This window comes from Peromyscus californicus, unplaced genomic scaffold, assembly GCF_007827085.1.
Source record: "Peromyscus californicus insignis strain IS unplaced genomic scaffold, ASM782708v3 Scaffold_15__1_contigs__length_86483966, whole genome shotgun sequence".
In the NCBI taxonomy this organism is placed as follows: Eukaryota; Metazoa; Chordata; class Mammalia; order Rodentia; family Cricetidae; genus Peromyscus; species Peromyscus californicus.
Window position 1 is genome coordinate 23,580,298 of NW_026294447.1, and position 27,641 is coordinate 23,607,938.

General features: G+C 47.5%; 1 protein-coding gene across 1 annotated transcript; it reads right to left on the reverse strand.

The window, feature by feature from the left end:
* Positions 1-39: 39 nt before the first annotated feature.
* On the reverse strand, positions 40-27,641 carry Egln3 (egl-9 family hypoxia inducible factor 3). Its single transcript, XM_052738520.1, has 5 exons — positions 26,919-27,641; positions 6,191-6,310; positions 4,606-4,742; positions 2,561-2,634; positions 40-1,635 (listed from the first exon to the last, which is right to left on the reverse strand). Exons 1-5 carry the CDS (start codon positions 27,624-27,626, stop codon positions 1,619-1,621), a joined length of 1,056 nt encoding a protein of 351 aa, XP_052594480.1. The 5' UTR covers positions 27,627-27,641; the 3' UTR covers positions 40-1,618.

Here is a 27,641-nt window from a genome sequence, read left to right on the forward strand (position 1 = left end):
ACCTTTTTTTGCTAAAGACAAAAAAAAAAACTCAAACCATTATAGAGGAGACTGAGTTTATTGGACATGTATTTACTAAGTCCTTGCTATGTGCCAGGCATTGGGTTAGGTGCTGGGAATATGTTGCATTGATCAAAAATGTACAAAATCCCTGTCTTCGTTGTACTTAACACTCTAGACATCATAGGCTACAAGACAATAAACATAATAAATAAGGAAATGACATTGTAAGTTAGAAGAGGTGGAAAATACTAAATAAAATAAAACAGAGCCATGGTGGGAGGGAATGGCAGGTCTTTCTGGACACTTTCCAAAATGATTAAGGGAAAAATATCAACTTCTTTCTTGGAAAGTCTGTACATCTGAACACGATGAAACAAAACATTTCCGGGTCGGTGATGCTTGTGGGATTTTAGCAAGAAATTAAAGAGGTTTGAAAGACAGGGAGGTAGAAGCAAAAACTAGGACAGGTAACTTTTACAAAATAGGCGCTAAGTGCAGAGTTCCGGAGGAAGTGGCATCTGCATCCTGCGGCAGTAGAACCTTCCACAGTTCTAGCAAATTCCACAAGTCCAGCCGCACTACCAACCAGTTGCTCTCAAGGGTCCGGGTGGCTAAAGGAAGGCTGGCGGGGGCAGACAACGTGGCAGAACTCTAACAGCTTTGAGATCTTTTCATTTCCAATCTCTTTCAAGAATACAGCATGCTGCTCTTTGTCGTTGCTAATCATGAACGGTTAAAAGGAACACTGAGGGAAGGGATTGCCCGAGCTTCCCATCACGTCTCTTTTCTCAACCTGTTCACCACACACATGGGTATTGCACAGCGCTAGACTTTGCTCTGCCCACACAGTTAGCAGAAGCTAATGCCGAATTACCAGGAAGAGTTCTGTCCTTTGATTTAACTTCCAATTTCAATGCCAGAAAAACAACCCAAACTACATGGCCAGTTTTTATTCTCTGTATAATTAGGTTCTCCAAGTAAGAAGTAAAAAACAGAGAATAATTGTGGTGTCATCTTCAACAAGAAAGTCATTGATTTAGAAAGTCCAGGTGTTAGGGCCAGGAAAAAGGTGTGTCCACCATGGGACACTTCTACCCTGATCACGATGACAGCAGCCCTTTCTAGAGGTAATAATGTCATTAGGTTATCATTAGGTAACTGTCCAGTCTTGGGTTAACATCTGGAAATTGTTGAGATGATGTGTATCTCTGTTTCTTGCTGCTAGGGTTTCAGGGTACCTCTTTATGGCATCTGTCACCAATGGGTTTTGCAAACCTCCTCCTTTCAAATCAAGAAGTAAACATAAAGTGCAAATAAGAGTCACTCCTTGGCTCCCAGGGTCTTGTCTCAACAGCCGTACCCCCAAATCTATCAGTTAAACCGCTGGCCAATAAGGATGTCGGCAGGTATTTCTAGAGTTAGCTGATGAGTTCATCTGGCAAAGAGAGTGTCTGAAGGTCAACGCAGTCCTGGCAAGAAAACATGAAGTACCACAAACAAGACAGGGATGTGAATGATGGAGGCAGTAGGGGGATTTTACAGACTCTTTGGCTCTTGACTCTTAGAATTTCAGGAACCATTACTAAATGAATGGGGCCAGCGGATTTCACACCAGTCAGTCTTCGGTTTTCCCTGGGTTGGTGACAGGAAAGAGAAGAAAGAAAGAAAAAAAAAAAAGTTAGGAAGGGAAGTCAAATTTGATGAATTATGTCACCAAGTCTCTCTCACACACACATACTCTCTCTCTCTCACTCTCTCTCTCTCTCTCTCTCTCTCTCTCTCTCTCTCTCTCTCTCTCTCTCTCTCACACACACACACACACACACACACACACACACACACACTCCTCTATTAAACAACATCCTAACTTATAAAGCAAATTGAGATTCCTGATAGAATTTTGCAAAGGTGTCTTCCTTGGCATTTGATAGGTATAGAGGTCAAACAGGTCATGAGTTAGGCAAAGTTACACCCATTTCTTCATGCAAACATACTTTTTGGGGAGGCAGGACATAGGGGAGTCAGAGACCTGGTCTTAGTACAGAGATCAGGCTGACCTCAAACTCATGATCCTCCTGCCTCAGCCTCTAAAGTGCTAGTTCCACCATGCTCAGCTTAGTGCAACCGACTCTGAGAAGGGTGGTTTATAAATGCTGGCTGGAGGCGTCAGGATTGATGTTGTTACATTGGTTTGGAAAGAGCATGCTTTATATATACTTATATTTATACTGAGTCAAATCCCACATCAATGTAAATTAGCTACTGGAACTAGGATCCACTATATATTCTGTATAAATGCCAAATTCAGGGACAAAATTTTATATTGCACATGACTGATTAACATTCGCAATAAGCTATTTCCATCTATTATAAACCATCACATGATCAGTGGGCATCCTGAGGGGGAATGCCCCTTGCATTTCCTTCTGATTTTTTTAAGAGCATAAAAGCCAAGGTTTCAGATATCATTATATATGAAGCTGAATTAGAACTGAGGTTAAACAGTGTATTGTAATATATAAAACACTAAAGTCACAGAAAATGATCAGACACATACTAGTTAAATTCCTGAATTTCTTTTTGGCTTCCGCCCTCTCTTCAGCATCAAAGTACCAGACAGTCATAGCGTACCTGTGAGAGACAAGCACATGCTGTTAGAGAACACCGAGGTCTTTACGTTTACTCTGTGAAGCTCACATTAGAATCCTTTGTAAAACCAGCTCTTATCAGAAGTCCACTCCCACTTTCACTTAAAATCATTTCCTTTGGGTTCAAGTCTGTACCAACGGCCTGTAACACACGTTACAGTTCCAGGCACGTGCCAGGCGTTGGAACTTCAGTGAGGTTCTCACTAGAACCTGCTCTCAAAGCTCTCAGGCTCCAGCGGGTGATTCTGTGGGGAAGGACGCAGTGGGGAAACGCCATCTGCCCAGCAGACTGGTCCTGCTAAAGAACGGAGGCTGAAGACACAGGAAGGGGACAGAGAAGGGGGTGACAAGTCACAGAATCTTTCTAACTCGAGGCCTGCTCTCTTTCGTTTTAGACACTGGTGAAAAGACACAGTTCAGTACTGATGTCTTTGCGCTTTCCACCATCCCGTTACTTGCTTTATCCTATCCACAGGACAGATGGTAACTGGAGCTATCTCATGCTTGGATTTTTAAAACTTTTATATTTATTGTTAGCCATAATAATTTCCATTAAAATTTTCAGGAAAAACCCCAAGAGAGCGTCTAACCACTTTTGCTGATATTTTCCCTATGACGTGGGTCACAGTGGGTCCAGGAAATAATAAGAGAATCCTGCCACAAAACGAGGTCCTATTATTGAACTCCACAAAACGAGCCACAAACAGACTTCAGTGGTAAGAGCTAACGGCCCGTTTGTGCAGAGCCCATTACAGTGTGACCAAATCTGGGTCTCTGGGGATTGGAGATGTCTAGAGGGCCGTGTATATGGCTTTGAGTTAAGCTTGTTAAGGTTTAGCACTGCCCTTCTCCGATCTCCCAGGACAAGCCCCAGTCTACATCACTCCATGCTCTGCCTGGTCCACAGTGCTTGCTGGGAGATCCCGGAGATGTGGAGGAAGAAGCAAACATAATTTTTTTTATCAGAGCTTTCCAGATTAAGACAAGACAATTCTAAGATGTTCGCTGACTCTAAAAATCTGTACATCCACGTGCTAAGGAGGAGGAGAGAAAGGAAGGAAGGAAGAAAAGAAGAAAAGGGTTTTAAAACATTCAATTGTAGCCTAGAGTGCTTGCGTAGTGTACATAATGCCCTGGCATCATAAAAACTGTGTGCAACGGCACATGCCTATAATCTCAGCACTCAGAAGGTGGAGGCAGGAGGTCAGGGTCAGATACTCAAGGTCATCCTCTGCTACATAGTGAGTTCCAGGCCAGCCTGATGCGAAACTCTGTCTCACAAATGAATGAATGGATGGACAGATGGAGCAAGCAAAACTATAACATCCAACTGTTATGGCATGGATAAAGTTAGCCCAGGCAAACAGAAAGAGTAAAAAGGAAATGAATTCAGAACAAATTATTCTTTCCTTTCCCAAGGTTCTTCATTTGCTTAAACTGACAAACTGCAAATCCACTGGAAGAAGCAGAACTTCTGATAGGTGATAGCCAGGGCTAGTTCACCATTAGGTCTTGCTGCTGCTGTCTGCTCCTCGACGGTTCTGACCCTAGGTCTCACTTAGCTCGTGTTACCTTGAACTCTCAATCTTCCTGCTCACACCCCCCCGACTGCTGGTATTACAAGAGAGCACCCAAGCAACGTTAGCTTTTTTTTTTTTCCCCTTAAGGGGAAGGAGGAAGGGACAGAAGTAAAGGGGAAAAAAGCATTCTAAGTAACTAAGTCCAGTATGCACAACTCACAGAAAATCAGTTAATAGTTACTTTAAACTGAAGTTAGGTTTGTCCATTACCGAATCCTAAAGAGCCCCTTCAATTTCTATTACTCCAAACAAGTTTACCTATCAGTTTGGGGGTACAACCAGCACTTCCAAGTATAGGACATGAGTTCTAAGAGTTCTCAGGGAACTAGGATTCATACATGTTCTGAAAGAGGAACTGTGGCCCCAGCTCTTACCTGGTCGCATAGGAGGGCTGAACTTCATGTGGGTTCCTGCGGTCTGACCAGAAGAATAGGAGTCTATCAAAAATGGGCTCCACATCTGCTACGAATGATTTCCCTTCCGGAAATATCCGCAGAACTCCTCCATGTAACTGAAGACCAAGAAGAGAATTAGTTATTTCCTGGTCTCACATGAAGTTTATCTGCAAGAATGTGTTAGCTCCATCGAAGAGAAATGCCACCTCTACCTCAACTTTAAGTGGATTTAAATATTTACTCTCCTCATACTTTGCAGTTAAACTTATCTCAGACTTAGCTTTATACACTCCTCACCCACTTCAGACCAGCATCTGCCCACTCCCACAGCCGTGAAGGCCACAGACACAAAACAGCGCACAGTCAGAGGGCGTCACACAAAACTGTCCAGGTCAGAATGCTTCAACCCAAAAAAGCAAGCAGACAAATCCTGAGCAATTTCATAAGTCTAAGCACTCACCACATCTAGCTGCCCCTGCAATAACAATTCCTCTGAGTTCTTCAAATGTCCATCTGACCTCCTTGGCTGGACACTTCCATGAACTCTTACACCACACTGTCTACACCTTTTAGGACACCTATTGCTCTCTTCACTTGCTTTTTCTTTTTCATATGTACAACCTACTTGTCTTACTAGAACAATCATCTGGGTAGAAATCAGGCTTCACACATCAATGTTTCTATACAACACTCGTCTAACACTGGCAGAAACTCAAATATTTGTTGATTTCATTCTTCCTCCTTTATTATTGTTGGCCCAATAACTCTGCTCACATAGCATCTCAAAAGATACTTTTAAGCCCTAAAGGAACTGTTCCAGTCTTACTACCAAATAGAGAGGAGAGATACAATATTACATCACCCTGCCAGAGCCTACACTAATGAATGGCTAACAGAGATGCACAGAATCCACAAGCTAAACAAGCTTCTAAAGTTCTCTGATTTCCCAGACCCCTAAATCATTCTGAACTTTCAGACAGTATACAAGGGTCAAAGCGTGTTACACAAACTTCACATCTCTATCCATTCCATCTCTACCATCTACCATCCACAAATTAGCCACACAACCTCTGCCATTCACAGGCTAAATGACAAATGGCTCCCTATGGGACATATCATCCTGAGAAAGAGGACTATGTGGGAATTCCTTCTCAGGGACAGTTTGGTGTCCCACAGTTCTATTTTTATGGAATTCTCTCAATGTTGTTGCTGGGAGGGAAAGGTGTACATTACATGCTGAGCTGAGAATCACATCAGCTCTGCCTCCCAATGCTGAATTACCTCCCTCATTAGCCCCCGACCTTCACAATCACCCTCCCCCACCCCACCCCCGCCAAATTAACGTTATAGTCACTGCCTTTAATCTCATCAACTCTGGTCCTAATTCCACAAATGGGGGAAAGGTAAGAAATAAAACAGTGGAGACGGGCTATTAGAAACTGTAACTCTCCTAAAGTTGCCTGAACGTTTCATCTAATTGGAAATGGCATGCTCCTCTCAGTGCACCCCTATTTGCATTTTTTATGGCTTATATAACCCACTCCAACCCATTATTCCACAGTACCTTGGCGTCCCAATTCTTATTCAGGTAGTAGATACAGGTGATACAGCGGCCGTCACCATTGGGGTTGTCCACATGGCGGACGTAACCTGTTCCATTTCCGGGATAGCAAGCCACCATTGCCTGTGGAGACATCCCAAGGATGCTGTTTAGAAAAAGCTTAGAGAGCCTCATCCTGCAGCAGACACACACAGTACACACATTCAGTTTACTATCAGAGCATAAAATCAGCGTGAGGTAACCTTGGGTGTAGCACGAATCTTAGAAGGTCTTATTAATAAAAACAAACCTGGAGCCAGGTATTGGGGTGAATGCTGGAAGATCAGAGAAGCAGAACAAGCCACAGCTACCTCGCCTCACCAGTTCCTCAGCTGATCCTGTTTCCTCAGATTGGAAGCCTCTGTGTCCTCAACCGAATGGATCTCAGCTGAACTGCTGCTCGAAAGCCTGAAAGCTTAACCAGCCTCTAGTTCCTGGTTTTCACGTCTTAAATACCTTTCTGCTTTCTGCCCTCACTTCCTGGGATTAAAGGCTCACTTTCTGGGATTAAAGGTGTGTGTCACCATGCCTGGCTGTTTCCAATGTGGCCTTGAACTCACAGAGATCCAGACAGATTTCTGTCTCTGGAATGCTAGGATTAAAGGCGTGAGCGCCACCATTTTCTAGCCTCTGTATCTAGTGGCTGTTCTGTTCTCTGACCCCAGATAAGTTTATTAGGGTGCACAATATTTTGGGGAACACAATACCACCACATTTTGGTATGAAAGCTTAACAGGCAGGCCATGCCTTAGGGCTTGGTGCAGGGTAAGTGGTCCATTAATATTCCCACGTTCCAGAACATTGAGAACCTTCTACAGAAACCCATCCACGTCATCAACAAGATGCCTGCCTTTCTTTCACACTCCTTTTTGAAAAAGCAGGTTCCAGGCTCCCATCCGAGCCCCACAAGATCAGCATCTTGAGATGGACGGAGGGAGACGCATAGCGGACACATGCATATGATCTCAGCACTCAGAAGCTGAAGCAGGAAAGTGGGAAGTGGGAGGGGTCTGGCCTACACAGGGAAACTTCTAGAAGGAAGGACAGAAGAGAGTGGGGAGAGAGGGGAAAGATAAGAGAAAGACTCTTCAGTGTGGGACTTAGGCACTGCGCTTGTTTAGCGGTACCCTCAATTGTGGAATCATGCTTGTTCTCTTACAAAAAGAGCATGTCTAATTCCAAAGGGAGTAAAGGGTCAGTGGGAAGCTAGACCTTGACCAGTCAGCACAGATGACACAGGGAGACCTCTTTGAGGGGGAAGGACACACACAAATATTAAGTGTATTCCTCAATTCTTATGCTCTTTTTCTGTTGCTAAAGACTGATTTATTTGCTGGGCAGTGCTGGCACACGCATTTAATCCCAGCACTTGGGAGGCAGAGCCAGGTGGATCTCTGTGAGTTCAAGGCCAGCCTGGTCTACAGGGCGAGATCCAGGACAGGCATCAAAACTACACAGAGAAACCCTGTGTTGAAAAACCAAAAAAAGAAAAAGAGAGAGAGAAAAAAAGATTTATTTATGAGTGCTCCATCTGCATGTACGCCTTTATACCAAAAGAGGGCATCAGATCCCACTAGAGATGGGCTACCATGTGGTTGTTGGGAATTGAACTCAGGACCTCTGGAAGAGCAGCCAATGCTCTTGACCACTGAGCCATCTCTCCAGCCCCCTCTTATGCTCTTCTTGATGATGATCAGACCAGGTGATAATCTGAGGTCCTCCTCCTTTGTCTGAGCACTGCCTGTATACCCACAAGGTGAAAGAAGAAAGTGGAAAGCCACGAAGAAAAATCCTACTGAGAATTACAATTACAGGGGGAAATACAATATATAAAACTGTTCTCATTACAAGACACCATTATCATTTAAAAATATTTTATAGGGACTCAGGATATCTAGGGAAAATATAGGAACCGGTAATAGAAAATGAGGGCCGAAAGCTTTTCCTTATTTTGTTTACCAGCGTGATCTTTTTGCCTAAGGAGTACCCGGCACACAGACGTTGTCCACTGAAACGTGGACAAGTATATCAATGAACTTATGAATGGTTCTTTGTTGAAAGCAGATCCCCTACTACCTAGATAAATAGCTCTTTCTTCCTCTTTGAAAGCCTACCTTCAGACATGCTTGGGGGGATCTGGTTTAATATTCCCTGATAAATAGCAAGGTTACCTCAATGAGTAAAATGATCACTAGTCAAGGACAGCCCCAAACTGAGCCACGGATGGTTCAGTGGGTGAGCTGATTCCCAACAGAAAGCACAGAGCAGAGCCGGGCCTCACACACTGCGTGCTGGACGGCTGAGAAGTGGTCTGGCTCTGCAATGAACTTGAAGTTGAAATCAGAAGTTGTCCCACACTTTACTTTTCCGCGCAGCTAGCAGTCCAACAGCCTGCCTGTGAAACTTGAAAGTACCACTGTGATGTCATGTGCAGAGCTGATGAAGTTAGTCTGTTAGCCTGGGCATCTCCCCGAAAGGGGAATTTTGAGGTGACCGTAATAAGGATCTGACAAATGATGGCAGCACCAGATAGATGGTGGCTTGAGGAAGGCTGATTGGGAGCAGACAGGAGTGACTGGTCCGGCTGGAGAGAAGGAGACAAATGAACTCACCTACAACACAACGGGAATTACCTATTCCCGGAAGCAGCTGTCAGAAGTGTAAAGGCCAACAATGAAAGTCATTCAGGCACAATTACTTGCTGATTTCCCCACCATCCCAGCCTCCCCGTCCTGAGAGGACCTTAAAAAAAAAAAAAAAGAAAAGAAAAGAAAAAGAAAAAAGAAAGAACAGAAAGCTTGCTGTCAGTCCCTGATACAGCTTTATATTCCGCAACAGCTCTGCTCCCAGCAAAGGTCAGGGCTCTGGATGCCTGCCATCTACTTCATCTGCAACCGACTGTGTGATCCCAGGCGCCTTCCTGTGAGGAGGAGCACGGGTCCCACGGTTTATATTGACTGTCGATTTGACAGGATGCAGGATCACCTCGGAGACAAATCTCCGGGCATGTCTGTGATGGATTTTGTAGATTAGGTTAATTGAGGTGGGAAGACCTGTCTGAACTGCCAGACGAACTAAGAAGGCGCAAAGGAGCTGAGCATCAGCATTCTTCTCCCTCTGCTTCCTGCCTGTGGATGCAATGGGACCAGCTGCTTTGAGCTACTGCTGCCACGACTTCCTGCCACGATGGACTGTGCCCTGGGACTTGAGCCAAAATAAATCCTTCCTTCCTTGAGCTGCCTTCGTCGGGCATTTTGTCACAGCAGTGAGACAAGTGATTAACACAGTCCTCCGACGTCCGAGAAGAGCGAAGACTAGATCTGAGCTCAACACCCAGAACAGCAGTGTCTTCCAGAGCACTGAGAAGCACTAACCCGCTTCAAAGCTCAGCCTGAATTAAAGTACAAGCAGGAAATAATGACAGTTCCCATGAACGCACCCTCCACTAATTGCTACAGGTATGAAACACACGGAGAGAACATGCTGGCACAAACCCTTAAGGACTTGCCATTAGGACGCCCCTTTGACTGTGAGCATACGTGTGGTTCAGGGAAGGAAGAGATCATTTTTCTGGCCAGAGTGAAAGTCACCCTCTCTCTGATTCCAGAAGTCACGTGAATCATGTTTGGAACAATGGAAGGAAACCCCAGGAAGCTCAAAGGTCCCGCTGCAACCTTGCTAACCAATTGTACCACTGAGGTTTCTGGCTGAGTGCCAGAGGAGACAGGAGCCGGGTTTGGGCTCGGACACATTCCCAACAGTCTGCTGGTCCTCGCCAGGATCTCAAATTCTGAAGCTAAGGATGCGCTGAGAGGCGATCCTCAGTGATGAGTCATCAAGTCTGTGCCAATTTGTGCACGGGGCAGCAACAGACTCCGGAAACTAATGGGTTTATCGGATCTGTTATCTTAGCCTCATCAAGTCTGGAGAAGGATCCAGAGCGCAGAGCGGAGGGAAACGCTGCAACACTTTATTGTTTTATGGGAACAGAGCTGGAGCATTTTAATGATGATCAACACTGACATTCACCAGGAAGGTATCTCACTTATTATAGGCTTTTTATTGGCAAAAACTTCCTGACTTGACCAATCCTTGAAATCTACAGCAGTTTCATAGCACATCCGTGTCCCTTCGGTGGCACAGTCACTGTAGCCTATGAGCCTTCGCAGATGAATCAGCACGCCCTCTGATTCTGCACGTTCTCTGATGTATCACTGTTCCCTGCTCTGGCCCCCTGCACAAACCCCCATCCCCAGAGGCCTCTCCATAGCTCTGTAGCAACAGGAAATGAGAGGAACGAACCAGGTGTTCCCGAGCTGGCTCTGCACCAGAGATATGTGCTTCAGACCCCTCCGTGGTCACGTTCAAGCAAGAAGAAGCGAACAAACAGAGAAAAACTATAGCAGAGTCCAAGTATGAAATTTACTTTATAAATGCCACTAGCAGAAAAGAAAATCGTGCTGGTGTTCGGGGCTGCAGGGCAACTATAAAAACAAACAAGAGACCAAGGTTAGAGGTCAAGCCTGGGAGTTCCACTCCGAGGCGCCAACTGGATGCTCTAAGCCTGACTACAACCTGACTGTAGATACAAGCCAGTGTTATAACCAGCATCAACAGCCTGTCTATTGAAGATTTTTTCAGACAGAAAACTTAGCATTTTTCTGTAGATCATACCACAGACCGGGGGTGCAGCCAGGCAGTAGAACCACGCCCAGGAGGCATGACAGCCTAGGACTGATGCCCAGCCCCTCAAAAAGAAAACAAAAGAAGCCATAGCATGTATTTTAGGAAAACGTAGTTTATTGCTGAGGACTTTGGAGCCAGACTCCTTAGTATAGCTTGATCTTTACCAAATGCAAAGTGGTGTCTTATGCAAATTTTAAAAAATCGATCATTTCATTTATAAAATTTATAATCAGGGCACAGATTTTGTTTTCAATTAGTCAAGAAGCCTGACATGGTATCTCACACTTGCTACTCCGTTTCTAAGGAGGCTGAAGCAGGAGGATCACAAATTTTAGATTAGCCTGGACAACAAAAGGAGATACGATCTTAAGAACAAGAGGTCAAGCCAAGGACAGTAGAACTTTAACAATAGCTGTTTGCAGCCCTTAGCGTGTTAGCAAATTAGATCTCTTAGCTGCTAAACAGAAATATTAGAAAACTTTTTAAGAATTTGGTTTTTTTTTTAAATTCTCCTCTCTGGGGGATTTAATATTATTGTTTAATTATGTATACATGGGTGTGAAGGGACCAGAGTTTGTGGAGGCCAGGAGGCATCGGATCCCACTGAAGCTGGACTTACAGGCTGCTGCGGGCAGCTTGATCTGGGTGCTAGCAATCAGACGCAGGTCCCCTGTAAGAGGACCACACACCCTTAACCCCTGAGCACCATCTCTCTGGCCCTAGGATTTGTTTAGTGGTTTTGTTAAGGAGACCTTGCCTGAAAGAAGGAGAAGGAGAAGAGGAGGGCAACAACTCGGGGAGAGAGAAGAAAAGAGATTCTGCACACAGAATACTGGGGATGGATGCAGCACAGCCAGGTACAGGGTCAACCAGTGCTGAAATCTCTTTGCACCTCGGCTATCGCATCTGTAAAAACGGTTTAAGCAGACTAAAGTAAACAAACCCTGTAAAATTCATAGCGCAAGATCTGGGATCGCTTTCATGTGCATTGAGGGCAACGGAGACCCTTTCTCTCTTTCCGTCTCTGTGTTAAGGCACAGCCACACAGAAAATTAGATGTATCAAAAGTCAGGAGAAAATACAGGCGAGCACACACCTTCATGAGCCTGGAAAAAAGGCCCAAAGGGTGGAAGTCACAGCTGAGTTTCCTGGCTTGAAACAATCTCATTGGCATTCAGGCGGCAAGGGCCTAGGTGACATGAGGTGACAGTGTTTGTAGGGTCTCTGGGTGGAGGAATGGAAGTCAATACTTGGGGAGAACGGTTCGGAGTGGTTTATGTTCAGCATGTTTTTAACTCCCACAACGAATGTGGACAGTGAGCAGGGCCAGCTACCCTTTGAACACTTCGTATCCCACGCTGGTAAAGGCACCCGGCTTAGGCAGGGCCCTTGAGGTGACACACGGAGGCAGGGGGAGGGTGACGAGTGACTGCGTAGAGGCCTACATGGCCTAGCAACAGCTCCAGGCTGGACGTTCTCCCATTAGAAAAGGAAAATTAAAATCTCTAGCTATCCAAATGCCTTCTGCAAGCATCCCGCCACAAAGACCAGAGTAAGGGGGAAGAAAAGCCAACCAGGAGAGCCACAGTCTTCTACAAGTTCTCTTCTTAAATATATCTCTTTAAGGTAAAGACAACTGAAGCCAGCACGTCAAATTACACTCTCTACTTGGCTCTGACAATGAGTAGAACTCCAAATACCGTCGCAAATTAAATGCAGAGGCATGACAAAGCTGACTGGAACCGAGCTCTAGCCCCCCGGTCCCCTTCCTCCTCCATCAAGGGTTTGCGTTCTTCAAGAAGACCAGGATTAAGTTCCCACAACATAAATGGCTCAAGACTGCTCCATGGAGCAAGGAGAGGAGGCGGTGGGAAGAGGAGCCCGCCACCAAGCCAGGCGACCCAAGCTCTCTATCCTTGGGGCTCACACGGAGAACAGAGAGGTCAAAATCTCGGAAGTTGTCCTCTGACCTCCACAATGTACACCACGGCCTGAATGGGCCCACACGCACACCAGAGGTGGGGGGGGGTAAATGCTTCTTCATAAGATGTCGACAGTCACGCAAAACTTGTCCTGAGTTCAGGAAAATGTCACCAGCACAAAGTCCACCACACCTGCCAGCTGAGCCAGCATATGACACTGAATGGGAAAGCAAGGTCTGGGTGTGAAGAAGAAAGAGCAGCCAACAGGTTTTAGAAATATTTTATTTATAATGTGTGTGTGTGTGTGTGTGTGTGTGTGTGTGTAGACACATGCCATTCCCTGCATCTACACACCCAGGCCAGAGGACGACCTGTGCAAATTGTCTCTCCCCTTCCACCGTGGGGGTTCCCCGGTCAAGCAAGGCGGCAGCAAGCGCCTTTACCCGGTGAGGATGTCTCCCTGGGCCAGCTTCCGGATCTTTACACATTTATTCCAACCACCTAACGGGCAAGGAAAGGTGCTGTAGGCGACCAATTCAAGCACTCAGAGAACAAAGGCGGGCAAAGGCTCGAACCGTCCTGAGTTACCTCAGCATCTCGCCTGTTATCCGTAGCGATGTTGAGATCAAGCCCTTCTGTGTCCTCCCTTCAGGTGCCTCTGGTTAGAGACCAACGTGCCAGAACGAGGGGAGAAAAAGGTGTGGTTTTGGTGGGCAGCAGCATGGTTCCCACGCCTCCACTTTCCCTCCCAAAGTTTCAAGATGACAGAGTCCATTGCACGTCAGGTTTATAATCCTTCCAACACACTCCAAACCCTCGAGTTTCCTACCGGTCTAGTTTCATGGGGGAAAATCCACGTCTGCCTTCCTCACGCACAGGCCCGAAGTTCACACTAAAACCAACGCCATCCCTGCATTCACACACCCAGGGCACTGTGCTACACCTTAACCTCACTGCCGACGCAGCGTGATGGTGTGCGTGCCCTTACACGTGAATTGCACAACCAAGAAGAAACAACTTCAGGACTTCTGCAAATGGGATTTCCAAATGGCGGAGTCACATCGGCGAAGTGGGTCTGCCTGCCCTTCCTGTTCTGGATAAGGCGGATAATCCACCACCATCTTCACTTTCCGGCCACTCACCCCTCAGTGAACGAGGCCCCCGCTTCCAGATCATACGAACAAACACCAGCAATTATGCGGAAGGTAACCGGGTAACCGTCTGTTCAGTTGTTCTGAGTTACTGATGATAGAGGACCAGGGACCAGAGACCATAGTCTTTTGAGATCTTTATGGTAAAGAGATAGACTCCCATCCCATGCCCTGAGAGAAACCATTCACAGGAGCATTAGACACCCACCACACAACATACATATGCCCACAAGTTTGCACAAAACCACAGAAGACCACAGGACTGTAAAAGCTAACAGTGTTTGGTCAAGATTTCATTCAGGCGGGGGGGGGGGGGGGGTGTCCCCAAGTCATGCACGACGTTTTGAGGGAGTCACTCTCCCAAGAAGCCAATGAAACTTCTCAGAAGACCAGGACTTTAGGAGACAATTATCATTCCTTTCTCAGTTGTGGCTAATTCCTTGGCTTGAAGGGGATTCATCTAAGTCCTGCAATTAGGCACCATAAACAGGCCTGGCAACATCCACATATCAGTGCAGGCTGTTTGGGTTTGGGAACGCAGCCCTTCCCGTGGAGGCCTGGCGCCAGGCCAGCTGGGAGATGACTGAGTGACAGGGCTACGTGCACTTCGTGAGGGTGGCAGCCAGCCCACACCCCAGAGCACACCGCCAGGCAGCCAGAGGAGGGAACAGACTCTGGGGAGCCCTGGCTCCTCCCCCATCGTGCTCCAGCCACCCAGAGGCTTTCAGCAGGGGCTTCCTCCTGGCAATGACAAAACCCGGCCAGTCTCACAGGCAGGCTTGGAGGACAATATGACGGGCAGCTAACCATCTCCTTCCCAAGGCCTTTGGTCAGATGTTAGCAGCTGCCACTTCCAGGTGACATGTCCACAGAACCTGTTTCACTGCCTGGTTCCTGGGAAGGTGAGCAGAAGCTGTGTCTCAGTCACGCTGCTCACGCGTTCTCAGAGGGAGTCATTAACCCTGGTTATCATACGGACCCAGAGGTTACCACGTACCCCTGGAGAACAAATACATTAGTCATCCTTAAGGCAACGTGGGGGTGGGGGTGGGGGTGGGGCGCGGAACTCACAGCATTCAACTTCCTTAACGTGAGAAAACAGACTTATCAGAAAAAAGCCAACGTCGAGACCCCAAAGACCACACACAATAGGGGGACCAGTGACAGCCGACTGCCCAGAAAATTGTGTGTGGGTCTCTTTATGCTTCTGTCTTATACTAATCCCAATGTATGTGAAGGAATTCACGGTGATTTAAATGCAACCTGTAAGAAAAGACTTTATTAACAGCTAACACAGAAAAGCACAACCACCAATCAAAAACGCCTTGAAGCAACATTAGACAGGAGAGACCTACATTTGCATGTCAGCGCTTAGGAAAACGCATCTGCTAAGTTAAGGACACCACCCACCGAAAGGCAGTCCAATCAGGAAGCTCAGTGCTCACTTTCAGTCACGACACAAATGCTCATACAGTGCTCACCAGGTCCCTGCCAGCAGCGGGCGTGGCCCAAGTGTGGCTGCCTTCTCGCTGGGAACCCACCGGGAGGGTACTCACCCTCACAGAAGAAGAAACGGAGGCACACGGGAGTTGAGTACCTTGGGTTTGAACCAGGTCCGTCTGGCTGTAAAGTGAAGCTGGGATCCAAAGCTGAACGAGAATCCTCTCGAAGGCCAAGGACTGACTAGCCCGTCCCCACGCTCTTGAAGAGAACGAAAGTCTTCGGTTCTATATAAAGTGCAGGCGTCCTCCCTTAGAGTCTCAGGACCCTGAAGTCCTCCATGTAAAATGGTGGCGTGTTTGCACATGGCCGACCCAAACCCTCGCATACCCCTGGAAGAACGTAAATGCTATGCCAAGAGCTGACGACAGTATGGCGTAGGACAGGACAGAAAGAGCTAGACATGTTTAGTGCAGAACCGATCTTTTCCAAGTATTTCCAATCCAAAGATACCGAGGAGCTGACTATACTCTTTATATCCTTTTCCACAGAGATAGAAAGTCATAAGAGGCAACATCCAAACAATAAAAAAAAAAAAATTTACAGAAGATACCAAGAAACGAGTGTGCTTGAAGTTGTCCGTGAACTGCAAGCTGAGGACAGAGTCTGAGGCAAAGGGAATTGCCTAAATCCTGTGGCAGAGCAACACTGGCCACGCTGCTGTCTTGGCTTGTGTCACCCTTCCGGCAGAGCCAACCTCACCGTCGTCGGGTCGCTGCTGCCCCTCAGCCTCCTCCATGCCAGCCCCCCACACGCCCCCCCTCCTCTCAGAATGCCCCGGCACTCATCTTAGCCGAGGGCCAGTCCACAGCCAGCTAGCCTTCCTTCCACGTTCTGTAAGGTTGGGGCTTTCTTTCTAGCACCTTTATCAGGTCATGTCAGTACAAGCTATGATTCCTAGACCAGCTTCCAAGTCAGATAATAAATGGCCAATTCAGAAAAAAAGAAAAAAAAAGTTTAAGGAAATATAAAAGTTCATTTCCCCCCTGGAAAGAAAATGAGAAACACCTGGTAAAAGAATCCCAGAGAAGAGATCAATTTTCCCTACTCAGGCACAAAGCTAGTTCGGGAGACATCTGAACTCTGCTACTAGTACACTAATTAGAATTCACAAGATGCAGACCGTCTACAGTCACGTTAATTAGAATTCACTCAATGCAGACTGCTGGCTTAAAGGAGGGCGGACATCCAGAAGATGTCCAACTGGGGTAGGAAGGGGGCGGCGGGGGTTTCGGAGAGAGATGGACATCCAGAGGCTCTGTGGCAGGCAGGGGTAGTAAGGGGAGGAGAGATGCCTCAACGGTTTTGAGTGAGGGAACTAGAGATAAGTGTGCCTGGCTCCGCATCAAGCAGTTAATTCAATTGTCCTGAAGCTCCTCAGAGCCGACTCTGGGCTCCATCGGACCAGTGTGGGGAACTGCCAGGCATGACCCCACACACTTGCAATCCTGGTATTTAGCAGAAGCCTGAGATCCACAGTCAAGGTCAACCTGGGCGTCATAGCAAGATTTTAAAACGTTTTAAAACGGCAAAAACCAACACAAATGTGAGAACTGAGGAGAGTCAGAGACAGTGCAGGAAGGTACTGAAAGTGTCTGAGCTTAGTAGGTGAGCCAGTGGTACTGAGTATGTCAAAGCTTAGTAGGTGAGCCAGTGTTCCAAAGCATGGTCTCTCCGCCACTCAACACTGCTTCCAAAACACTGGGAAAAGTGTTATCTGAACTAGGTGCCCTCCTTCCACTCCAAGACAAGCAGTGAAGAAGCAGGGTATGGTGGGCCAAACCTGTTATCTTAGCTCTTGAGAAGTGGAGAGGATCAGGGGCTCAGCGGCAGCCTCCCTAGCTAATAGAGAGTTCAAGGCAGCCTAGGCAACCAGACTGTCCCCAAACAAACAAAACAAACAAAGAAGCAATTAAAGAAAAGGATTCCCAGTTCTTCAGAATCACCAAACACAGCCTCCAACCCCCAAAAGGAAAAATTGAGGACCTCTATACCTAAGCAGGAAGGAGAAAAATGGCAGCCACACCCCAATTTCTACTGAATTGTACCTTCGACTCCAGCCAAGAGATTTCGGGGTAGAGAGTCCCAAACTTTGGCTTTCTCCTGTCCTCTATAGCTAGGCATCTTACTGGGGTGGTGGAGGGGAGGGGCGGAGGGGGGATCCCAGGCTCCTAAGTGGTGTCCAAAGTTGGACTATATAGATGCTCATTTTTCGGAGACTCAACATCTTAAAAGACGCTATTTCAGACATGCAATCATCCAAGTGACCATGAATCTTTCTTCTTGCTCAGTTCTCCTAACCTGTGGTCACGAAGATTTACTTTCCCCTTGACTCACTAGAAAAGGAGGAAACCATCAGCTCCAAGCTTCACCCCCACTATAGTTCCGGAAAATGAAGTTTATCGGCACAAGTCATAGAAAAGCTAGAGACGTGTAAGGCATGGTTGTTCCCCCCAAAAATCTCACAAGTAAATTAAAAACGCTTGGTCCCTATCAGCTTTAGCAACAAATAAATATGCTTGTATTTCATCAGCGGAACTCTAATTTTCTTGCTAACAATGGAACTAGGAAAATCCCAACACCCATGCCTCATAAACTTCCCACGGTAGCTCTTAAAGTTCTGCACATCAATCACCCAGAGAGCGTGGCATTTCTGATCCAGTAGGTTTAGAGAAACCAAGAATGTGTGCTTAGAGCCAATGGCACTCCCAGCCCGGAACCTCTGAGAGCCATAACTATTCTGTGCCAGAACCTTGAGTGTGTAAAGTCTCACTCTTAAGTGTTCAAAGGTGAAAGGGAGTCAGCTGTGAACTGGTCAATTTAGGGAGCCAGGGTGGAGAGCAGGAAGTGAGAGGACTCCTAGGGTGTCTCTGCACAGGCTCTGCTCTGTCAGTCCTACAGCAGGCAGGAAACACCTAGTTGTTTCTCTCCAGCATGCTGTCTTGTGCTGGGCTCTGCCTCTGAGGACAACTGTCAGGCCGGGCCTGGGCTCTGCCTCTGAGGACAACTGGCCTGGTGTCTGACTCTAGGAACAAGTGGTCTGACCTCAGGAATCAACTATTTTCCTTCTCCATGGGAAATCTAGACTCTGTTTTCATCTGACTCCTTATACTCGGGAGCAGATGTAATAGTGTACCCATTTTACGGATGTACAGAATGGGCTCAGAGAATTGGCTTGCCCAAGAGCATGGTGAGATGAAATAAAGTGGAAGGTTTCCATTATGGTGTCTATTGACAGATAGCACCCAAATTTAATTAAAAATGTACAAATACCTAACACACTCATAAAGGAGTGGGAGATGTTCTGAGAGACGGCCTTGCCAGGAGCCGAGCTAGGACCAGAACTTGTGGAATCTATGTCTCGGGTTTTGGTGTCTCACTCCTCTGAGGCAGATCTGTGGAGAAGCTGCCAGGATCTAGGTGTGGCACAGAATTTCCCAATGAGAGAAAATAACTCGCAAAGCTAAGGTCCTCCTTTGGAATGGCCCTGCATAGCTCATCCAATGAGAGACTGTGATGCAAACTCCTTCTTCTCCTAGCAAATATATGTGCTTCTTTTTTTTTTTTTTAAACACTCTGGCATTCATTGAATTCAAAATTCCTTTCGAAGATGAAATGAGCCAACCACCTAGAACCCTAAGGAACTGTATATACAAAGTGCAGTGGCCTCTGAATTCAGGAACTTCTAAATGGAAGAGAGGCAACCAAATAAACGTCCTGGGCGATCTAGACTGTGCCACCCATTGAGTTCCAGGGGACAGAGAACTGACCTCCCAAGACAGGCGCTACCGGACATGGGCGGGCGGTAAGGAGTGTAAGTCAATGCAGAGGCTAGCTGGCTGTGCCCGGCAAACCCCTTTGTCAGGGTGTAGGAATGAAGGCAGCCGGGAGATTAAGTGTGAAAAGGTCAGATGAGGTCAGACAGAAAAGGCCTGTGTGTCTCAGCAAGAGGTTCAAAGGGTTATTACAGTGGACAGGGGGAGGGGGGAGAGGAAGGTGAACAGCGCTGGTTACTACCATGCTTCTAAGAATGGAGAGGACATGATTAGTGGGGGGCCGCACAACCAGCTTCTAGCAAAAACGAGGAAGAGGGTTTACAGAGAAGGTGAGACCCCAAGGCAGCCTGATTTTCTTCCTTAATGAAGAAAGAGAATTCTAGTTGGAAAGGAATTCACAGAACTTGAGGTTCCTCCGTGAAGCTGAGAAATAAAAGAGACGCAATGGGCCCAGTTTTGATCTTGTGTGTCCCTGCCTACGTGGTTAAAAAGGAGTGTGATGGTCCATTCAAATCACTCAAATTATCCCGTAAAACAGCATGAATATGAAAGTGGGGGGGGGGGCGTTGGTTTGTGTGTTTTTTAAAAAGCCATCCGATTGTCAAGGGGAGGGGTTGGTTTTGCACACAGTCCCTGAGGTTTGGAGGATGTGTAAGGCAGGGGAGATGAACAGGGGTGCTATTGTTCACTAGCGGATAGCAGAGGCAAGCTTAGGACCATATGCAAACTACATTTCCAAGCAGCCTCCTGAAAACCCTCAAGTTTGCCTGTGAAAATCAAAACCGGATTGTAGTGACACTCAGAACTGAGTTTTCCATTTTGTCTTCCAACTGGCAAGTAATCAAGACAACGATCCCATCCTTCAGTTATACATATTTGGGGATTATTTTTGTTTTGAAAGGCAAAAACATTTCATGAGAAAGATGCACTGATTTAGTTATTTTTCTTGTTGATGTGACCCAGTACCTGACTGGAAGCAACTTAAGGTAGGAAGTGTTTCTTTTGGATTAAAATTTGAGGGGATTTGGTCCAGCCTGGCCAGGGATGGCCTGCGTGTGAGGCTGCTGCTCCACTGCCCGCAGCCAGGAGGCTGGGAGCACATAGGCTATGAGGCTACGCTACCAACTCCCAAGACCCTCCTCCAGTGACCCCCTCCCTCCAGCAAGGCTCCCCTTCCTAAAGGCTCTGCTTCACAAAACAGTGCCAACTCAGGACCGAGTGCTCAAACAGCTGCACCCACAGAGGGGCCCCCAGTTCGCAAAGCCACACCACACGTTTACTCCAAATGCTACCAATGTGCCTTCTAAAGAATCAAAACTTGGCTTGACTTAACAAGGATGTATCAACACTGTTCTGAACGTAGGGAATGTGGGGCAAGGTGCCAAATAAATCCCAATTCAAAACCCAAGGGGCTACGTTTTACAGTGTAGCACGGCGGGTCGGTAAGGCTGAGGTGGGGCGGGGGTAAAAGAGACGCACAGAAGTGACTCCCTGTTCACCAAAACCGCGGGCAGGAACTCATCCACACATCAGTATCACAAGAGGAGGCAAATTCAAGAAAGTGCTATCCCAGCTTAAGACAGAAATAACTGAGAGAAAGGGGGTACAAATCCTATGTATAATTAACCGAGCTCACTAATCTTACTTGGCAAACACCCACAGAGCTGCGAATCCGAGCCCAAATCAATGGCTCCTGGCCATCTGCCAGCCCTGAATTCTTTAGTCTGGCATCATCAAATGATCTGTCTGTTGTATTTACAATTCCAGTGCTTCTGGATGCAGCCACCCACTGGGCACCCCTGGCAGATACCCAGCAGAAGACATCAGAACCATCATTACTGTCAGAACATGTGCATTTGGCAAACACCAGACTGAAGAGACACGGATCTCGCAGAGCAGCATTAGTTAACAGCCACCAAGTACCGCTACAAGGGGACCATCACGTCTGTGGCTAAGATAACTTTAAAAACACGAATAGCCTTGCCCACAGCACTAATCCCGTTCACGATGCTTCGGTCTTCAAGAGGCATAAGTCAAATGTCATTTGTTTACCCAGCCCTAGATAGTTCAGACAAAAGCAGATCTGCCGAGCTGAGCAGCCTTCTCCTGAGGGGCGTCAAGATGCTCACCAGACAGCTCTGCTCGGGGCAAGTCTCCAAACCTCACGGCAGTGTCTCCCATATACGGTGTGCTCACGGGATACCATTCTAGGATGCAGAACTCTCTTTGTTATTCTGAAAAAAAAAACTAGTTCTCCTAACCAGAGTCAGGAATCTGCAGAGAATTTACCAACTTTGCTTAAGCTGTCGGAAAGAAAAACTGCTCCTGACATCCAAAAGCCAGTCACAGAGATAAGCAACATAATTCCACCTTCTGGGGGCTTATCGTTTTCAGTCTGAACTGTATTGAAAAATCCCACATTAAATACTGAATTCACGTGGCAGAATTCACCAGCTCATCCTAGGCCACATAACCCAGCCCCAGCCAGCTAAGGCCTCTCTGTGAGGCACCTTGTGTCCCCCCAAGCCCCTTGTCAAGGAGCTGCTCAATGTGTCCTCTCCTAGAAGAAACCTTTCTTGCACACACACACACACACACACACACACACACACACACACACACAGCTATTATGAGCATACACTGCTCTTGTAGAGGACCCAAGATCAGTTTCCATCAGCCACATACGACAGCTTACAACTACCTGTAACTCCAGCTCCAGGAGATCACGACACCCCTGACCTACAGGCATCTGCACACACCCACACAGTGACACACACATACACATAATGAAAAATATTTTTGAGACATCTCACTGGGCAGCCCTAGCTATTCTGGAACTCACTGTGTAGACCAGGCTGGCCTTAAATTCACCGAGATCCACCTGCCTCTGCCTCCTGAGTGCCCGGAGAACAACCCAAAGAAAACGATGACCGAAGAATGCCAGGGAGGGCTTTTCAATCAGAAAAACCAAACTAAAGGGGGTCGGGGGAGACATCAACCACTCTGGTGCTGACTACCCCATCCACGCTCACCTCACTCCTTGGGCCTTATGAACACGCCACTCTTCCTTCCTCTACCCGTCCATACTAAGGTCTGCCACAGAGCAACCAGACACCAGCTTCCCTCCGAAGGAAAAACTAACCTAATGCCCACTGATTTCTAGCTTCACCATGAGCAGGGAAGACTCCTGAACAGCTACACAGCATGTTTCTTCATAGACCACGAACTCTCCCTCACCGAAGACAGACTTCCCTCATACTCAGGCTGTGTTCTAGAAATGATTTCCTCCAGCAGTTGAAGACTTGAACTGCAGAAACACTACGGACAAACCTCTGCTCCCTAAGGATCACACCTGTCATGGGCCCTGGCAACCATATTTGTGACATAGGATTCGAAATGCTTCCAGCACCCCAAACCAGGGCTCACAGGGCCCCAAAGCTAGCTAAGGTGAAGTCAACCGGGCTTTATCCAGGGCAGTGGAAACTCAGATTCTAGGCTGGTGTTCAAGCCTCCGTCCATCATGACCTAAAGCCTGAAGCAGCCACTGGAAGGATTCATCTTGCGCCATGTGTGTGGAACAGCAGCAAACGCCGGACTAGAAGAGAGGACGAAATACAGAACACAAGCAAAGGAGCAGAGAGAAAGGCCCTAAAACTCAGAGAGCTAGCACCCGCTGGCTATGAAGGCTGCATGTTCTCAGCCCCAGTCCTCTGAGACTCCTGACTGCATTTCCTGCACTTGTGTCCAGAGAGATATCTGATCGGCACAGCACCTCACCCCATTTTTGCTTAGAGTCACTTCCAACCAGGATAAGTCCATTAAGGAACAGGCATTCTGGACACTACCAGAAGGCTGGGCCACACAGCTGCTCCCCAACGGGGAGCAAGCCCACCACTGCACAACACACTTTCTCTTATTCATCAGCTTCTGGCTGTTGTGTCAGTCCTCTGTGTTGTTGGGGAAGGACTGACCTGTCTGTGCACAGTACAACCCTGTCACCCCACTGTCCACAGAGGCTCTGGTCAGGGTCCTAATAACCGGCCCAGCAATGCTTTCCTAAAAGCAATACTGGAAAAACTAACCCAGCACTTCATTCCTTCAAATGCACTCGACTGACCCTCTTCAATAGTGTGTGCATGTGTGTGTGTGTGTGTGTGTGTGTGTGTGTGTGTGTGTGTGTGTGTGTGTTTTATAGCTTGAGACATAGCTAACTATAAGCTAGACTCTCCTACAATTTCCCTGTATTTGTGAGTGTAAGATGGCTCACATGAGTCCTGCAGAAACCCACAGACACACATGCATATTTGGGGCGTCAAACTGGAAAGCCTAATGGTTAAGAACACAGACTGAGCCAGACAAATCTGGAACAAAATCTTAAACCTCACTCAGAGCCTTTAAACAAGACAGAGACTGGAAATTCTAAGAATGTTACATGGATTATAAAGTCTTTCTCCCAAAGCCCTTGTATTATTATTATTTTACACTGGATAAGACCTAAATGACTTCTCAAAGGCCACAGGCTTAGTAATGCCAATCCTCACTCTGCCCCTGACTGTGAGAGACTCCCGGTCTATTATTTAGGTGCTCCGTTCCGTTAGGATTGAGGCTCAGAAGAGTGAGTAAAATCGGTACGTTAGCACAGGCTGAGCAGAGGGCCAGGCAGGGCAAACTGCTCACTAAAAGGTATTTATTATTGCTAGAGTTCCCAACTCTGAGTCTACACTGAATGCTTCAGGCAAAGGGACATTCGGTTCTATAAAATTACACGTTCTCTGGAAAACAGCCATTTGCAAGCTCTAGGCAGCCAAAGAAAAAGGAGCAAATTATAAGCAGTATTTATCTTGGATACGGTCTAGATCTCCAGAAGGGGGTAACAGATAACTAGCTGGAAAGCAATGACCACACTTGAGGCTAGGGGGCGCCATGCCGCACTCCTCGGGGACTGCTTTCCCCGGGGGACCCCAAAACCCACTTGGCTACAACAAAGGAGAAGCAGACAAATTCTAACCAATAACAACTTTTTGGGGGGCGGGGGACAGGGAAAGGTACCATCTAACAGTTCTACCACAGTTTCAATTTTAGGGCCAGTAAATACTCGCAATTCCACTCACATTACTCAATGGCCTTTACAAATCAGTTTTTAAAAAAAAGGTAATGAGGATGTATGCATTCATAAGCACAATGCATAGAAATTTAAAGTGTATTTTAAAACAATAAAAAAGTCTAAACTAAATGTACAAACTGGCAGTTGCTAAAACCGCCTGGCGGGAGTTCATATTAGCCTATCTACATTTGTATATGTTTGAAATTCCCTCAATCAAAAGTTATAAATAAGTTTAAAATCTGTACCAATTCTCTCTTATGAAAATAAAAAATTTCCCCTGCAAGTCTAAGCAGGAAACTAGGTCTATCTATATCAGTACTGTGGGAAGCAGCACAGAATGAGGACACCCAGGGAGGAAAGTCACGTAAGGCAGAAAACCAGCCAAGTGAAAGGAAACGCGCGGAGGGAGCCCCTATAGACAGGATGTGTCTGACAATGCATCACTAGCCAGCTCAGAGTAAGGGCCGGAGGACTGCTGTCTTTACAGAAGTCAACCAGAGTGTCACAGTTTGAAAAAACCTACAGTTTGAAGCTTGGTGTTTGTTTGTTTGGTGTTTTTCTGTGTTTTGGGGGGTTTTTGTTTTGTTTTGTGTCTATGTGTGTTCTAAATAGCCAGGGAATAGCCCAATCTAGAGGTGGACTCTCTACAGAATATGAAGGAGAGCTTTGTGCCAGGAAGACCGAGAGAACCGGAATCTGGGTAAGGACAGATTTCTCTTTTCAGTGCATAGGCACCTTCTGACACAGTTAACTGAAAAGTTAGTTAGTCCGCCCAGAAGAGAACCTAGGATTGAAAACACCACAGAGCCTGCTTCCTTACCCTGGGTGACTGGGCGTTTGTTTCATTCCCTTTGAATTAAACACTAGCTTGGGATTCCCCTGTCATCCATTAAGTCAAAGCTAAATCAGAATATAAATTTTAAAACTCTGCTAGTGACATGGCTTATCAATTAATTTCAGTCTCCCTCAGAGGGGGGAACTTATCCCTGAACCACTGAGGGAAAATTCTTTAACAGCCAAGCTTGTCAGAAACTTTACAGAACTGATAAGGAACCACCTGCCCTTTCAGGCTGAAGCTCCAGGTACCTCCCAGTACTGAGGCTAACCCCAGGGCTCTCCAAAAGGTTATTTAATGCAGAAAGAACTCTGATCAAAACACAGACAACCTGATTTGATTGGAGTTCTTTCCACTGAACTGATGGAAGAAAAAAAAAAATACTCTACCATCATGCTCCAGCAGAGTGCAGCTACCTGAACCAATCCCAAATCAAACGAAAATGTAGAATCGGGCACTTTCTTCTAAGCTTCACTTTGGGTCCAAGTGTCCATGAGGACCCTTGTCAGGCAGTCAGCGCACACCCTCCTGACTGGATAGCAGTCTGCAGCTCCCCACGCTACTCATCCATCTCAGCCCCTCACTTCCAGACATTTCTAGTTGACCACTTGCTTTTTTATAAGCATGCTCTTTCCAGCTTTAGGGACAAAGAAGACGACAAGAGTTTATCCCCAGACCACGCCTACACTGAGAAACCGTACATTTATTATCAAAGAGTGGCACATTCGTGAATGCTCAGGGTCCCTCAGCTGCTGGTAGGCTCTGTCTGGCTGCACTTAAGAAGTTTTAATGTTTCTGAGAGTCCCTTGATCAGACAGTAACATAAGGGCAAATCACTCTGAATCGCTCCTGGAAGAGGGTTTGACTATCATTAAAGCGAGAAGAGGCCAAGTCAGCCAAGACTAATCCAAAGCAATGTCTATGCACCGTCTCAGCTTCTCCACCTCCCACTGGCCGGCCTGCCAATCTATACCTGGAAACGTTTCCAAGGTAAATCATCACCACCCACTGCACCATTTCCGGCTCTGTGAACAGAAACGAGGTTTCTACCGAGAGGTACTTCACCAACTCTCTCCCCGGACCTTATCAGGTAGTTTGAGTAGACTTTGCCATGAGTGTATAGGAAACGAAACGCAACCGACGTCGGGCTCGGCACCAGGTGAGAATTTTCAGTTTGGGTTGATGGGTCTAAGGGAATCCTGGGCGCCAGGGGTCAAAGGCTGCACGCAGAAGTGGAGTCTTACCTTTTCACATATCAAACTCTTCCTTCCCACCCTACCGGACTCTACAAGCCAACTAGCACAAGGCAAAAATTACACTTGCCTCTAGTAGGGTTAAGAGTGCCCCGCTACAGTGAAGGTCAGTGTGGCTTTAACGCAGGTGCTTGGGATCATGGACATGTGTGCCGCAGTGTTGGGAATATCTTTTCCCTCCACAAGCCAGTTGTCCTGCGTTCATCACCAAAACCAGGGCATTTCTCTCCGAGTCAGCAGAAGCTCATCATCATGCCACACCTGAGCCCCTTAACATGGACTTTTTTTGCCTAAGGAAATGGGCCGGGAGGTGGAGGGGACGCAAGGGAGCAGATAAGGCAAGCTGACTTCTCGGTTAAAAAACCAAAGTTCGCTGCAGCCCAGCGAAGGAGGCACAACACTCGGAGTGAAGGTTTCCCATCCCCGGCAACGGTAGCTGAGGCTGGGCGCCCGCACGCATCCTACCTTGGACCTCTCCTTGACATAGTATTTGCCCAGCCGGCTCCCGCAGTACAGGACCAGCCTGTCGATGAGGGACAGGAGGAAGTTGATGGCCTCGCAGCCCTCCTCATTGCCCCCGATCCACGTGATCTGGTCGCCCCGCAGGTGCCGCTTGGAGACGCCGGCGCGCGGCCCCGCCAGCTGGCCGTCACGTAGGGCCCCGTTGTAGTGCAGCTGCTTGACCCGCTCCAGCACGCAGTCGCCCACCACCTCGCCTAGGAAGTTGTCCAGGTAGCAGAAGCCGACCTCGTGCAGACAGGGCACGATGTACTCCAAGGCGATCTTCTCCAGATCCAGCCTCATGATGTGTCCCAGAGGCATCTCGCCTGCAGAGCCGACGCCGGGGACCCCCACGGTGCACGCGCCGAGGGCTTGACCTGCGCGAGCGCACAGCCGAGATGCGGAGAGCCGGGCCCGGGGCTCACCCACCTGCGGCGGCGGCCACGGTCTCCGAGCCACTTTAGCGCCAGGGGCGGGGAAAGTTGCTCGCAACTCTGGAGAGAAGGGAGTCCCGCTCTGAGACCGGCGGGAGCAGTGTGGGACTCCGCCACCCAGCGCCGGACTGGCCCAGTGAGAAGTCAGAGGGCCCCTTTTGGAGATGCAAAGCCACCGCCACGGCGACTGCAGCCGGGGGAGGAACGGGAGGAGGCCCCGCCTTGACCTCGACGTCATGGTCCCGCCCCCGGC